Source organism: Molossus molossus, unplaced genomic scaffold, assembly GCF_014108415.1.
Source record: "Molossus molossus isolate mMolMol1 unplaced genomic scaffold, mMolMol1.p scaffold_m16_p_1, whole genome shotgun sequence".
In the NCBI taxonomy this organism is placed as follows: Eukaryota; Metazoa; Chordata; class Mammalia; order Chiroptera; family Molossidae; genus Molossus; species Molossus molossus.
The window spans coordinates 103812623-103829051 of NW_023425344.1; the positions used below are offsets into that span (position 1 = coordinate 103812623).

The window sequence follows — 16429 nt, forward strand, 5'->3', positions numbered from 1 at the left end:
TTCACATTTGAGATGCAGTCATTTTCTGCCCAGCGCTGCTGTTTAACCAGTAGTATTATATCACTCCATGCATGTGTTGTTACATTCTTTAAGGCCAGGGCTGTGGTTCTCAAACGAGTATGCTTCACGGTCACCCGAGTTTCTAATTCAGTAGAGCTAGGGTGGGGTCCACAAATGTGCACTTCTAACTCATTCCCTGGTGACAGTGATGCTGGTGGTCTGGGACCCCTCTTTAAGAACCACTGTCTCTTTTTGCTCCCCCACACTACTAACCGGGGTTCTTATCATTTGGTTTAAATGTCCTTTTATCTGTGAATTTTTCCTTGGCTTCTATTTTACTGAAACTGTTAGTTCTCAATATTAGTTTGTGTAAAGGTCATCTGGAAAACTTGTTATCACAGCAGATTTTTGATCGGACCCCGGGACATTGATTTTTAGCGAGCACCTTCGATATTACTACTGCAGATGGTTCATAGACAGCAGTCTGTGAAATACTTGACTCACAGAGGTGATCGTGTGCTCCTCCTTGTCAGGACGGTGTGTTTCTTACACCACAGTGCCTTTGTGTGTCTCTTTCCCACCAGAATCCCTAAAGGGGAAGGACTGTGCCTTATTCATTGTCATGGGGTGGGAGTGGGGTGGAGGGGGGCAATGGGGGGTAAGGGGGGCATCTGTAATATTTGCAACAGTAAAGATAAAATTTTAAAACAGCGATAATGAGTATGGCCTGTGTAATCTAACTGTGTGACCTTGGAGAATTCATTTAATCTCCCTGAGCCTCAGTTTCCTCTTTTTATGCAGTGGTGGTAGTAATACCTACTTGCTATGGAAATTACTCTCAGGTGTATACAGTACTTAGTGTAGTAATTTACATACAGAATGTGCCCAGTAAGTAGAAAATATTACTATTGTGGTGATTGTCTTATGGAAGAAGCAAAATAAATGTTTGAATTCATGAAAACCCCTAAATTATTATTTCAGCTTCCAAATTCAGGCTATATATTTAATACTTTGTTCAAAATCTTTGCTTAATTGTTTCAATTAAATTTCATTTTACATTTTGGTATTTTAATAAAACATTGTGAAGTAAAACTGTTTGGGCTTTTCTTTTCTCCCTCAGGAAAACAAAGAAACCGTTTGGAGCCAATGGATACCATCTTTGTTAAGCAGGTTAAAGAGGGAGGGCCTGCTTACCAGGCTGGATTATGCACAGGTGCTGATATTCTTTAAACAACACCTTTCAATTTTTTTCTATACTCCATTTTTTTCTTCCGTATTTTTTCTAGTATCTTTTTGTATGTTTCTTCCTTTTTCTTCACATCTACTATTACTGCTTTCTGAGACCTAGTTGTTTGTTTCTTGGTACCCAAATGAATGGGTTTGAACAGAAATAACTTAATGTAAGTTATAAACTGTGTGTGGTTTTGGTTACCTCTCAGATAACAGGACTCTTGGAGGATCTTTTATAGAATCTATTTCACACACATTTCTTTTCGGCAAAGGATTACAAAATAGGAAAATGATGAAGGTATTTGTTGACATAATTGAAATAATTTTATTGAATCTCCAAACTGAAAGTAATTGATCTGAACTAGTTAATTTGCACCACAAAAAGTAGCTTAAATCTTTAGGTATCAGTGGATATAGTCTGATAGCTATTTGTTCTGACCTGTTTTATGATTTGTGATTTTAATAAAAACTAAGCGATTCCATTTACATTAATGCACACACTGAAATAGTTTTTCTTTTCTCTTGTTTTTGAATATGAAATGATTTAAAATGGGTATTAGTAAAAAACTGTCTTTTCAGCTACAGACATTATCAAATATTAATAGGATTATCACCACAATTCATTAAGATGCACTGTTACCTACCTTTATTACCTACTTTAATTAATTACTTCTTTCATTATAATTAAAGCCTAATTTCAATATTATTCGTATATATAATTGCATGTCAGTGCACATATGGGATTCTGTTTCCTAGAAGGTATCACCTATCATCTTCTAAGCCTCACAAAGTTGAGGAAATTAAATGGAGACACTGTGATAAGCACATACAAAAGTCATTTTTTCCTTTATTCCACTTTTGCCTCCCTGTCCTTTCCTTTATATAGCCCTGAGTTTTTCTGAGTAATCCAAATGTCTATTTCTCTATTAAAAGGAAGTTCATGTTAATATATATAAATATCTGAGCCAGGTGCATGCCCATATTTAAGTTCTGTCATACAGCACTAATCAATAAATTAAATAGATGGGGAGAATACTACAGGTAAATCAGCTGGATAGCATTAGGGCACTGAGGTACTAAAACAATCAGTTGTTTAATCTATTGAATAATGTCTCTCTCTCACAAATGACAGGGTAAAAAGGAAAACTGCAACTCAGAAAATAGCTCATAGAGCCATAAATAGTATGGCTGAACCTTTTGAGGTGTCTAAATTCACCAGTGACTGGAACTCTTATTTAACATGGCTATATTTCATAAAAAGCCAGATATATTAAAATTTAGATTTATTTTTAATGAACAAGGATATTAAAAAAAACAAGTGTATTACTCAAGACATATTTCAAAAGTGACTTTCTTTAGGAATTCCTCATGTGATTTTTTTAAATCTTCTTTGAAGGTGACCGAATTATAAAAGTCAATGGAGAAAGTGTTATTGGAAAGACCTATTCCCAAGTAATTGCTTTAATTCAGAACAGGTAAGATTCTTGAAATATGATTAATTTCGCCAAAGATGGGTTTTATGAGTGAATGGAGAAGCAGATTGACTACAATGCTGTGCTCCTGAAGGGAATTGATCTGATATGGAGATGTAGAACTCACTCTTAGAGTGGATAACACACTTGAGAGTTGCCAGGAAGAAACGCCTGAGGGTAGCTTAGTTGGTAGCTTTGCTTTGACAATTTTATCAAATTTGTGATTAAAATTTAACTTTAGAGTCTAAGAGGCACACACTTCTGGTTTTCTTTAAGTTTCCCACTTTTATTTGAAGTAACAAATGTTCATTTGTTTATAATAAATATATAAATAAATAAACACATCACTGGTTTTTAAAACCTCTTACTGCCCTGGTCGGTGTGGCTCAGTTGGTTCAGCCTCATCCCATGCCCTAAAATGTCAGTTCGGTTCCAGGTCAGGGCACATGCCCAGGTTTTCCGCTCTATCCCCAGTAGGGGGCGTGCAGGAGGCAGCCTGTCGATGTTTCTGTCTCTCCCTCTTATCTTCCTTCTCTCTCAAATCAGTAACAACATATTTAAAAGCAAGCAAACAAACAATAAACCTCTTAGTAAGATAAGTTATCTTTAAATATCTTACTGAATTATATTCTTGGTTCAAATTTATTCATTTGTTTTAACCAAGAGAGCAAGAAATTCTCTTTTAATCCATTTGCCTGCCTTCTACACAATGATAGAATTCTGAGTTCTAAAGGTAAATGAATATTTGTAGAGTGACTCTCTGTTGGACCTCAAGTATAACTTAGTCCTACTCTCTTTGTCTCTATCACACAGCTAGAAACTTTTTAAAAATTACAAATAAAGAATGAAAGCCAGAGAAGTTACCATATTGAATTTCTGTTGAGAATAGGCATGAATCGGGGGGTTCAAATTCCAGATCATCACTATTGTAGGAGGTTCTTCCCAGATTCAAATATAGTAACTTTTGGATTATATATTGTCTTATATTTGTCTTACCCACCTGTCTGTGATTAAATTGAAGTTTTTTATTTTATGAATATGATAATTAAGCTCCTGTAACCATGTCTAAAACTAGAATCTGTTATTTACGCAAATTCCGTAATATATTGTCATTTTTTTCAATTAGATAATGTGATCATGACTTATTGATCTCAGTATTCTTACTGCTTTTAATATATAATGACATTCTTAAAGAAAACAAATCTTAGATCCAGCCTCCAGTGTTAAATTCTAGGTATTTCTTACAGTGATGCTAATTGATCAGAGAGTATTGAGGAGACGTGGGGACTGGTGAAGCATTTTAAAGTCTCCAGAGGCAGTGGAGAGATCCACTCCAAATTTCTTTTACTTAAAATAATTTAGATCATCATAAATAAACCAGTATCTTTTGTTAGCCTGTAATTTGAGGACATTTAGTGTATTTGTTAACACCTCTTCTTTAAAAATAGGATTTTCCAAGTGACTGTAACATAATCTTTTTCCTTAAAATCCACATTAATTTTTTTGTTATTGGTGCAGTTCATCATTCAGATGAAGTGACATTCTTAATTTTTCAACCAATAAAGCACTTTGAAAAATAGAGAAATACTGCTTTTCATGATCCTATTTTCTTTTTAAAAATTGTGTTCCTTTTATCTGCAGTTGGTAGCAAATGGAAAATGCAGCACAAAGCCATTGAGATTCTGCAGTGTATTAATGTAACAATGTGCCCTTGCAGAAGAATTTATCTAAACATCAGTATGTATTTTCTACCAACTCTAAATATTGAAATACAAGGACCTACATACTTTACTAGTTACATTTATTTGAACCTGTGGTTCTTACTGGTTTTCTATTCTCTTAGCATTTATAAACCCCCAGATAAGGGTTCAAATCTATCAAAAAGAGACACTAGTAAATTAGTAGATTTTCTTTTATTGTTGTTTGATTGTTTTTTAATCTCTTGATTGTACTAGGGAAAAGTCTATCTGATGTTGTCAGATTAGGTATTAAAGCACTCTATGGGGACAGCATCACACTCCTTGCCTTATATAAATGCAATTCCAGGTCACATTGCTCAGTATAATTTACCCCTTTGAACTTTCTGAAGTGTAGAGAAACTGTCTGTCATTTTGAACAGGAAATTTACGGTACCAAAAAAAAAAAGAGAGAGAGAGAGAGAGACTTTGAGTGTTCCTATAAAGGCTCTAAAATTCAATCGAAGCAGAAAGCAAATACAGTAGTTGAAATGCTTTATAGTTTTTAAAAATAAATTGTAGATCACTTCCCCCACCCCACATTCTTCTTTCAGTAAAATCAATAAGAAAATAAAAAAATAAGTTGTGATAGCGAACTCTGATTTTCTTTACTTCTGAGGCCAAAAGAAAACATTTCAAAATGAGAATGCTTAATATTGCTTAAAATGTTAAATGTGAGGATTCTTTGGTTAGTTTTATGTTAATGTACTTTTAATTTGATTGTGAGACTATGTGCTAAAAATATGAGATTTGTTGTTACTTGAAGTAAAATAATAACAAATTATATACGTACTGATGAATTTTGTTCCAGGACTATTTAATATAATTAATATACTTTGTTTCTAAATTAAATTATAAAGAAATCTTGATTGACTATGAACACCTCAACTATATGGCAGGGTGCTCTTTTTATACATAATTAGCATATATGTAAAAGTGACCTCATTTCATTTTAATGATTTAGATTTAAGAAAATAAAGATTTTTTAAAAACCAAAACTTAAACTCTTAAGCAGTTTAAGAAATACTTCTGCACTAACTAATGCTCTTTTATGTCTTTCTTACACTCAATTTCAGTGATACAACATTAGAACTTAGTGTTATGCCAAAAGATGAAGATATTCTGCAAGTGGTAAGTTTTATTTATTCAAATATAAATTGTTTTCAGTCATGAGTGTTAATAAAAATCGTTTAAAGAGATTTTAAAGAGGAGGTAGATTGCTTTTTAAAAAAAATATAAGGAAAAAATCACTCATTCAATTATCAGAGTCTGGAATTCTCCACATTTTACAAAAGGACAAAAAGACCATTGTCAATATTTTATAATTAAGTGACATGAAAAGGTGTTATTGATTCCACAGAGAACTCTTCTTACTGTTGTCATTTGGGATGAGAACCTTAGCATTGACCCCAGTGTTGCTTTCTAGGTAGCTGTCTGACCAAAAGCCAAACCTCAGGGTGTAAATACATAGCCTCAAGAAGTAGAATCTTTATTCCCCCTAATATGAGAAATTGTATGAAAGCCATTTCTTAATTTTCCAGTGCATATTACTGTTTGTAAATTAACTTAGCAAGCAGTTTTGTTTAACAGTATAAATTCATCCCATTAGTAATATTCACAATAAATGAATTTACAATTTAAGGGAAACATGTATTACGGTCTTTGAGAGAAAATTAAACTAATTGAAAACTTTAGCATTTAGTTTAAAGTATTTTTCTCATTTTTAGAAAGAAAATAAATGGAATGGAATACTTTCCTCCTTTAGTGAGCTTAAATATAGCTGAAAGTAAAAAGATGATAAAATACATAAATTTTATTTAGGAAACTAATTTTCTTCCTCAATTAGCTTTGCAGTTCTGTGGAATAAAACAGCATGAACAAAACTGTTTAAGTTATACACTAAAAGCTAACAATTAGATCTAGGAAATGGCAGTAGCCACTAAAGTTTTTTTTTTTTTAATTCCTTTTAGTGAATAGTTGGTTTTTTTCTTATTCAAGAAAATGGGGAACTTATAGAATCTTTGTGGTGAGAGTGGAAATGGTGAAGTAATGTTTTTCATTTGTAAGGTATTAGTTTGAACTTAGCTCAACAAAAGTCCTAAATAATCCTCTGCAAACTTTTGTTTTTACAAAAATTCACTAAAGCGGATTCTAATGATTCAACTTACTCACTGACATGTAAATAAAATGAACTGAAACCCATGGAGCTCAATCTTGTGTTTTCAAGGCCTGTTGATTTTATTTGTTAATGGCTTTTTACTGATAACAGATTACCCATCTTAAGTGCACAGTTGTGTTGGGGTTCGGGCCTCAGCAAGGAAGGTGCAACTATCCAAGGCAATTTTCCCAGGCTTATAGAGCTAGTGGTAGAGTTCCTACCCTGATGATTCCACAGAGTGAGACAGTAGCGGACATAGCCACTGCAGGCGATGGGAGTCACTAGATAAGAAAGAAATAGGGGCCTCCCCTGGTGCCCCCCTTAAACAGAGGACTAGGAGAGTATAGACAGATGATAGGGAAAGCTTTACCTGGAACTCTCCTTGCATTCTGATGACGCAAAGACAGAATGCACTCCCAAAACAGAACTGTTTTGTCATCTTCAGTAGACGCTTTCCTTGCCAAAGTGAAGGTGCTGGTTGGACATGATTTCGAACAGTGCACATTTCAGAGTGGCTGGCACTGTGCTGAATGCCCAGGGAAGGCAGGAAAGGCAGGATCTCCGCCCCAGCCTGCTGTGCGGTTGATGATGAGCAGCAGTGGTGGAAGGAATTGTTTTCTAATGGTGTGATCAGTGGAAAATTAGGTTAATTAGTCTGTCTTGTTATATTTAAGATCAATACATTTAAAATAAAAGTAAAATACAAAGTGTTGCAAACAAAAGGAAATATTGGTTCACTGGGGTGACATGAGTATACAGGTCTTCAAGGTTCATCAGTAAAGGGTCCGGTACATTGTAACAGAAGATTTATGTTGATCTTAAATCTGATACCTAAAGTATATGCTTTTAAAGATGAATTTGTTCCTGTGAGGTTGAATATTTATCATAAAGAAAAAGTAAACATAAACGTTTTCACAGCCACTGTAAAATTTATATACGTGAGGGAGGAAAGTCTATGATAATTTGTATGTTTGCTTGGGTAACGGCAGGTTGGGTGTCCATGGAATTTTGTTCCTGAAGTGATGTATGGACCACCTTGTTCTAAGGGTGCCCAGCTCATCTTTGAGAGGTGACAGAGAAAATGTAGTTTGGTTTAAAATTTGACTTGTATAAAGACAGCTATATAATAATAGGTTTCATAACTGACATGACAGTGATAGAATGTTGAAACACATGAACTAAAATTAAGAATAATTCATTATGTTATTAACTAGTGCTGGTCATAATATTTCTGTACTTAGTGGCCTCATTTTTTTTAATTTATTTTTTTAATCCTCACCTGAGGACATTTTTCCATTTTTTTGTTCAGATAGAGTGGGAGGGAGAGAGAGGAAGAGAGAGAGAGAAACATCGATGTGAAAGAGACACATCGAGTGGCTGCCACCCGCACGACCCAACCAGGGCTGGGGACAAACTGCAACCGAGGTACATGCCCTTAGCGGGAACCGAACCCGGGTCTCTCTGGACCGCAGGCCAACGCTCTAACCACTGAGCCAAACTGGCCAGGGCGAATGGCCTCATTTTTTAAACTGACATATATTTTATAGATTACCGATATGAATATTATTACATTCATGTTATTCACATTGACAGTATTTTATAATGATATTTTAGACTGTGATATCTTAGGTTCATATTTGTAAGGTATTGTTACAAAATAAAAAGCATTTCCTGTTTCATTAAACACACACACACACACAAAATGGTTTTGTTACCTTCTTCAAACCTGTGTGTGAATGAACTAGCTGTCACCCATCAAATCACTTAAACAGTGATGCTGGCTAAATAGTATTCTTTCTTGAATAGATTAATGATAGGAGAATTTATTCTTGGCATTCTTTTTAGTGGATATCTCAATATATTTTGTTAAGCACTTGGCTCAATGGACTCAAAGTTAAATTTTAGGTTGATCAGGTCTGATAGCTGTTGAGATTCTTGGGTGTGTCTACTGTTTGACCAGGGTGTTTAGATTTATTAGAACTATGTATGGTGCCGGGTGGGTACTAGAAATAGTGGGAGGAACACTTTGGACAGTATATGATTGTCTAAACACTATTCTCTACACCTGAAACTGATACAAAATAACAATGAACTGTAATAGAAACTGTAATAGAAAGAAAATAATTACTTTCAGAAAAATCATTTAGTATGTTTTATAATTGTAGAATATTCTACTTAAAATAAGATATCCATTGGTCAAGTGTGGATCTAGGTTGTCCTGCTTGGAGTAAGAAAAACAGGAGTAGGAATTCTGGTGAGATTTTTCACATTTGGCAAGTTTGTAGCAGTTACTTTGTTCTCATTAAAAATCTATTTTACATAATACAAGAAGAGTACATGCTTGTTAGAAGAGTTTCATATAGTTTAGAAACGTATAAAATATCCACACCATCCCCTTCTCCCACACTCCACTATGGCTTGGTTGGCATGTATTTTACTGTACAGACACACAGTTACTTTTGCTTTTATCATAGATAATAGCATTAAATTAATAAATCAGTCTGTTAAAGTGAAATGGTAGGCAGGAATTTTTCTCTTATCAGTTATGTATTCTGCAGGGTTTTGTTTTCTTGTTTGTTTTTATCATTTACTAGATAGCATAAGTATCATAGGTATGGTAATAGTGATTTTGATGCAACTCTCCTAAACTAAATTAAAGGATTATAGGATTATTTAGTTTCTGTTAGGCACTGTACATGTAATGAAAATCTATATTGTTGATGTTAAATAATACATTTTTATTTATTAAAATATTGGTATGTCAGACCATGATGTCTCAATGAAAGACTTGGCACTTGTTAACCAAGCACTGAAGGGGAAGTGTTCCACAGTCACACTCGTGAGCAAGTTACAGAGTTTGCAGTTTTGTTCCCAGAATATAAAACCTTATCAATGTGTTCCATGTTCACCTCAAAGAGTTGCACGTTGTAATTCATTTCAGATGACCCACCCAGTGTTTGCCCCGGCCCTGATGAACACTTTCCTCCCTGAAGGAGTCTAACACATTCCTTAGTAGGAGTTTGCTTTCTAGGGGAACACTTGGTGGCATCATGGGAGAAGGAGATTCCTTAAAATGCATATAGTCTATTCCTAATTTGCTTCCCTAAATTTATTTGAAGCCAATTTGTGTCTGTAGCATACCTCTCAGAATAGCCATAGAAGTTCCAGAATTATCCCAGGTATGTCCACGACCCACCTGGAGCACGTACTAATTGGTAGTGGCTGTAGGGCACTGTTAATTTCCCCAGGGATGTTAATTGAATGGTATTGGCTCCCAAACTTTATGAGAATGAGGAACTTTTAGATAGATAGAAAGATAGGTGGTAAACAAGGGTTTTAGTGTTTATGAACTGAGAGAATATGTGATTAAATTCAATAATGCTCTTGAATGAATTATAATTGCAAGTATGTCTGCTCACACTAGATAGTCTGTATGTGTAAAACATTCTGTTTACTCAGTCCACTGTTAATTCATGACCCATTTGGATTAACTTTACATAGAGATGGGTACTCGTGAACATAGACTGTTCGTATTTAGGGTTGCATCTTGGCAATGTCTGAAGTATGCCAAATACATTTTCAAATATTTGGTAGTTCCAGTCATCCACTGCTATTATTAAAAGATTCCTCTCCCAAATTTGAATAAAGGAGGTATTTTTAAATGATTAGTTCTAGAACAGCATTTTCTGGCAGAATTTCTAATCATGTAAAACCCCTAGAAAAAATGGGCTCCCTGGCCAAAGAAGTTTGTAATTTCTCTTTTGAGATTTACATTGTACATTAATGTAGTAGAGGTTTTGAGAAGTCAAGAAACTTGCCAGCCAACCTTTCCCTATATCACTGACCACAGAGAACACTCCCCACCAACCCCTTTCAGGTGTTACCTAACAAAATTGCACAAAAACACTGTGGGAAATACTGTATCAGAGAGTCCACTCATCCAGCCACCGTTTTTCTGTCATGGAAAATTATTGGTGTGAATGTAGTCAGCATTACAAAGATAGGTTTGTTGTTGTGTCGGTGCACACATCCAAAAGATATTTTTGATTGACTGTGTATTCATGCATTAAAACTATTACAGCATGCGTGTTTTCTTTTATCTACTTAATTTCTCATTGCAATTAAGTTTATGTTTTAGAATATTCATTATAAAAGTGGATTAATCTGGAAGAAGTATCTTTTGTCTATTCAGTCATTATTTCCATAATAAAACAGGGCAAAAGGTGCAGCGTTGAAAGATCTTAATTTTTGAGTGAAACCTGTTTAATGAAAGTCATTCCTTTTTTCCAAATAATAGTGTAAAGGCAGCTGCAGTCAGCTGACTGCTTGTGGTTATGCTCTGATTTACAGGGGAAGGAGGAGGTTGTACTATTTTAAATGCATAATAGAGCATTGGTTTCGTCATCTGGAAGCAGAGATGGAAGAAGCTCAGGGGAAATGAGAGACATCAATGTTGCTCTTGTGGAAGGGAAGCTTTGTAGCACACTGTCAGACAGCAGTGCCAATCCAAGAAAATATCGGTTAGGAACGCATGTCACCAGATGTATTTTGCTTTCAAGAATGGTGGACAAATCAAATGAGCACCAGATAAAAGCCTGAGAAAAAGATGCTCAGAAGAATACTGAAGTTATTCTTTATGCTTCACTGCCCTTTACCTCTCTTGGTACCTTCCAGAGAAATCAGTATAGATGTATTTTTAGCTTGCTGTTTCCAGCATCAATATGACAACATGATTCTGTCTTTATATCAGTAAGCAGCTTCTACTATGTTTTCCTATTTTCTGCTAGCTACAATTTACAAAGGATGTCACTGCTCTGGTAAGAAATGCACAGAAGCCATTTCCTTGCTTTTTAAGTCATGTTTGGTAGAGATTTGTAATAAACCAATTGATTAAAACTGTAAGTTTGCTTAGAGAAATCCCTCCATAGTGTTAATCTTACTAATTTGCAGAATGTGTTTGTGGTAATGGTTTTCTTTATTTTTTATTGTTTGTTTGTTTGTTTTTGTATCCTGTGCATAACTGGTATTAAAACATGATATTTATCTGCATTTGTATTTTTTAAATATCTTACCCTCTCTCTTTCCTTAGTACTTTGCTGTGATGTTATGTTTGTGGCTGCGCTTGAGCTTTGCAAGCTATCTAATGCAAAGACAGGATATGATGATAGTCTTGAATTCAGCTTGTTTTGATTAGGGGAGGATATGTAATATGATACCACACCTAACCGTCTGAGATGCTAAACAGTCCAGAGTTGCATCGGTTAGCTCTGTTTTTAAGACTCTGTTTTTAATTTCAGTTCTTAAGTTTTAAAAAAATATTTCTAGGTAATTTTACAAATAGTTGATAAAAAAATAATTTGAGCTGCATGCCTGCCTGTTAGAAATAGAGAAATATATCCTTATAACAAGTGAAAGAGACCAAATAAATTTGTACAGTATAATTTTGCATTAGCTTAAAATACAAAATAAGAATTATATACAGAAAGGTGAATTGCCTTTATTTTTACATTTTTATGCCTTTAATGTATGTGCTTACTTTCTTAAACATGCCTATTCTTATTTTAAATATTAAAATGTTTAGCATGGCTGTTGAAAGAGCCGATTTATCAAAATTGATTATTTTTTAGGACTCAGTAATCATTAATCAAAATATCTAATTTATGATAGCAGTAGTGCTTAAAATAGAAATGAGTTTGTTTAAGACTTATAATATTTTCACCTCTATTATCTAATTTATGATAGCAGTAGTGCTTAAAATAGAAATGAGTTTGGTTAAGACTTATAATATTTTCACCTCTATTCTGGCAAAAGATCAAAATCTTCTTTTGCTGAGATTTATTAGACAGCCGTTCAACCTGTCGACTGCTGAAAAATCATAAAACTTGAATGGGGAAAATTTTAGAAGCAGTCTGGCTATATCTGATTGGTGGGGGAAATTTTTTGGTGTGTTTCTGATCCTTTGAGAAAATAGGCAATTGCAATTCTTATTTGTTGCACAGTCTACAATTTATTTGATTTCTGAGAACCTAGCCTTTTCCTAAATGTGTGGCACATTCTCATGTTGTGTTTGCATGCATGCTCTGGTGTGTGTCATTCAGGAACAAGGCAGGGCACAGTAAGATAAAGTTGTGCATTGTCAGAATGGGAATTATTGTTCTTTTAATGAATTTTTAGTGACACTTTTCTTTTGTTTACATGTAGGCATATTCTCAAGATGCCTACCTGAAAGGCAATGAAGCCTACAGTGGCAATGCCCGCAATATCCCTGAACCTCCACCAGTTTGCTATCCCTGGCTGCCATCTGCCCCTTCAGCCATGGCAGCTCCAGCTGAAGTATCTCCTCCGGACTCATCATCCAGCAAACAGCAGACCGGTACACCAGTACTGACCCAACCTGGAAGGGCCTATAGAATGGAAATCCAAGTGCCTCCATCACCAACAGACGTTGCAAAGTCAAACACAGCAGTGTGTGTTTGCAATGAGAGTGTGAGGACCGTCATTGTGCCTTCTGAGAAGGTTGTAGATTTGTTAACTAATAGAAACAACCATACGGTTCCTTCACACAGAACTGAGGAGGTGAGGTACGGTATCAATGAACAGCCCTCTCTAAAAAATGTCTCCAGAACCACATCACCATTGTCATCCGTTCCCACGGCCCATCTAATTCATCAGGCGCCAGGCGCCAGATCACTGGAATCTTCCGGAATGTTACTCAAATCTGGCAACTACAGTGGCCATTCAGAAGGAATCTCAAGCAATAGATCTCAAGCTATGGATTCTCCTTCCATATCTGTTAATCATTATTCTCCAAATTCCCATCAGCACATAGACTGGAAAAACTATAAAACTTACAAAGAATATATTGATAACAGGAGATTGCACATGGGTTGTCGGACAATTCAAGAAAGATTAGATAGTCTAAGGGCAGCATCTCAGAGCACAACAGATTATAACCAGGTGGTACCGAACCGCACGGCTTTGCAGGTACGACGCCGCAGCACCTCTCATGACCGAGTGCCCCAGTCCGTTCAGATCCGACAGCGCAGTGTGTCCCAGGAGAGGCTGGAGGACTCCGTGTTAATGAAGTTTTGTCCACGCAGCGCATCGCAGGGGGCGCTGACAGCCCCGCCTGTTAGTTTCAGCAATCATAGAACTCGTTCATGGGATTATATCGAAGGACAGGGTGAAACCTCAGAAAATGTCACTTCTGAAAGTCAAGTGCCAGATTCAAATGGAGACCGAAAACAGACTTACAAGTGGAGTGGATTTACTGAGCAGGACGATAGACGAGGTATTTATGAAAGACCTAGGCAGCAAGAAATCCATAAATCCTTTCGAGGTTCCAGTTTTACTGTGGCTCCGAGTGTTAATTCTGATAATAGGCGGATGAGTGGCAGAACAGTGGGATCTGCGTCTTCGTTCATAAAAACTCCACCGGATCTGAAAACACTGCAGTCAAACAGAAGTTTCCAAACTACTTGTGGAATGTCACTGCCTCAAGGTATTTCACAGGACAGGTCACCTCTTGTGAAAGTCAGAAGCAATTCTCTGAAAGCACCTTCAGTGCATGTCACAAAACCATCATTTAGCCAGAACTCATTTGTTTCTATCAAAGACCAAAGACCAGTAAATCACTTGCATCAAAACAGTCTGTTGAATCAGCAGATGCGGTTAAGAACTGAAAGTGCCCCCGATCACCAGGTGGAGACTGGGAAAACCCCCTGTCTGTCTGGAGCTTCTGTTAAGCCTGCCCCTCAGGTGAATGAGAACTCTGGCACTTCAGAAGTGGAATTACCTGTCACTCCAAGGAACCAGGATTTAAATTTACAAGTGGCTGAAATTCAGCAATCAGATACTTTAGATAATAAAGAAACTGTCATCCTAAGAGAAAAGCCTCCCTCTGGTCGCCAAACACCGCAGCCTTTAAGGCATCAGTCTTACATCTTGGCCGTAAATGACCACGAGACCGGGTCCGACACGACCTGCTGGCTGCCTAACGACGCCCGCCGAGAGGTCCATATAAAAAGGATTGAGGAAAGGAAGGCCTCCAGTACCAGTCCACCCGCTGACTCCTTGGCTTCCATCCCATTCATAGGTGAGCATTTATAGTCACTGGCTATATGTCCAACATTTAACACATCGTTTTAGCAAAGTGTTATTTCTAGTTTGACAGGCACAGAAAGTTTACACTGGTTTTAAAACATTTGTTCTGGATTTCCTAAGTTGTGCTTAAAACCAGAGCCGTGAACATTTACCCTCCTTTTATTTTTATTTTTTTAGACTTTACATGATCAGTCCCTGTTTTTAATTTTTGTGTAAATGAAACAAATTTCTACTTTCTGGGGCCAAAGGACTCAGCAAACCAATTTGTACCTAGTTGATGATTTATCTGAATCAAAATCGAGGCAGAACAGTTTTGATAATTAGTAATCAATCTTTCATATAAATAATGGTATTTACTTTCTAAAGCTTGTTTGTAAATTTACTTGAGCTGAAAGAAGAGACCTCTTCATTGTCAAATTACTGTCTTAGAATAACTTCTGGAATAGATTTGGAAAAATTTCCTAAATTACAAACATGTACCCCAATCTAGAACACCTTTCACATATCTTCATTCGGCTCCCACACACCCCAGGTATTTTCTTCATAGAGAAGCCACTGTAATGTTTCAAAATGTAAATCCACTCATGTCACTCCTCTGACCAGAGCCCTCTGTTTACTTCCTGTGTTACCCAAAATAGAATCACATATTCTACAGTGTCCTGCAAGGCATTCCATGATCTGCCCCCCAACATGACTCCACCTCTGACCCCATGGCCTGTCTACGTGTGTGTGCACCCCATCTTCAGTCACGCCAGCCTTGCAGTCTTGGGACTTGCCAGGCATGTCCTGTTTCAGGGCCCTAACACTACCAGTTCCTGGGGGATACTCCCAAACGCTTCCTCTCTCAGTACATGGGTCTCTGTTCACATATTACCTAACAAAGCAGCCATTCCTGGCCAGCCTACCTAATGGGTACCCCACACATGTACACAGAACCTGTCAGTTCTCTGTCCTCTTATGTTACTTAACTTCACACCACTTGTTTCCATTTGACATATTTTTTTAAATTTATTTATTTATTTTTTTGTTACAAATGTTTCTCTTTTTTTACCCCATTGGCACCCCCCTCCCCACCCCACCCCCACCCCATCCCCGGCTTTGTTGTCCATGTCTATTGGTCATGCATACATGCATATAAGTTCTGTGGTTTATCTCTTCCCACCCTCCCACCCCCTCTTCTGAGGGATGTCAGTCTGTGCCCTACTTCCATGTTTCTGGGTCTACCATATTCCTCAGACTGTTATGTTCATTATATTCCGTATATAAGTGAGATCATGTGGTATTTGTCTTTTTCTGCTATACTTTCCAGGTCCCTCCATGTCATCTCAAAGGATAAGAGATCTTTCTTTCTTACAGCTGCATAGTACTCCATTGTGTATATGTACCACTGCTTTTTTATCCATTCATCTACTGATGGACACGTGGGCTGTTTCCAGATCTTAGCTATTGTAAATAGTGCTGCTATGAACATGGGGGTACATATATTCTTCCTGACTGGTGTTTCAGGCTTCTTAGGGTATATTCCTAGAAGCGGGTATTTTGTATATTTTGTTTGTTACGTGTTTCTTTGCTGAGCTACAAACAAGCTACAGGAGAGCCACCATTTTAGATCTTTTGTTCAGTTCTCTGTCCTTAAATAACTTCCCTAAAGCCACACAATAAGTGGTAGAGACAGGGATTAGAGGCTTCTCTGATTCACCCACATCACAGAGCACCATTTATATAGAATG

The 16429-nt window shown here is 36.5% G+C and overlaps 1 protein-coding gene across 7 annotated transcripts in view; it reads left to right on the plus strand.

Moving 5' to 3' along the window:
* ARHGAP21 (Rho GTPase activating protein 21) overlaps nucleotides 1-16429 on the plus strand; it is a 151283-nt gene that overhangs the window by 92322 nt on the left and 42532 nt on the right. For 6 of the 7 annotated variants that reach the window (XM_036257079.1, XM_036257123.1, XM_036257105.1 and 3 more), the window contains exons 5-8: nucleotides 1121-1213; nucleotides 2627-2705; nucleotides 5515-5569; nucleotides 12798-14691. In XM_036257079.1, coding sequence (XP_036112972.1) covers nucleotides 1121-1213; nucleotides 2627-2705; nucleotides 5515-5569; nucleotides 12798-14691 — 2121 coding nt within the window. Of the gene's footprint in view, nucleotides 1-1120; nucleotides 1214-2626; nucleotides 2706-4353; nucleotides 4440-5514; nucleotides 5570-12797; nucleotides 14692-16429 lie in introns of those variants that run through there. The other variant, XM_036257133.1, reaches the window with a different exon arrangement.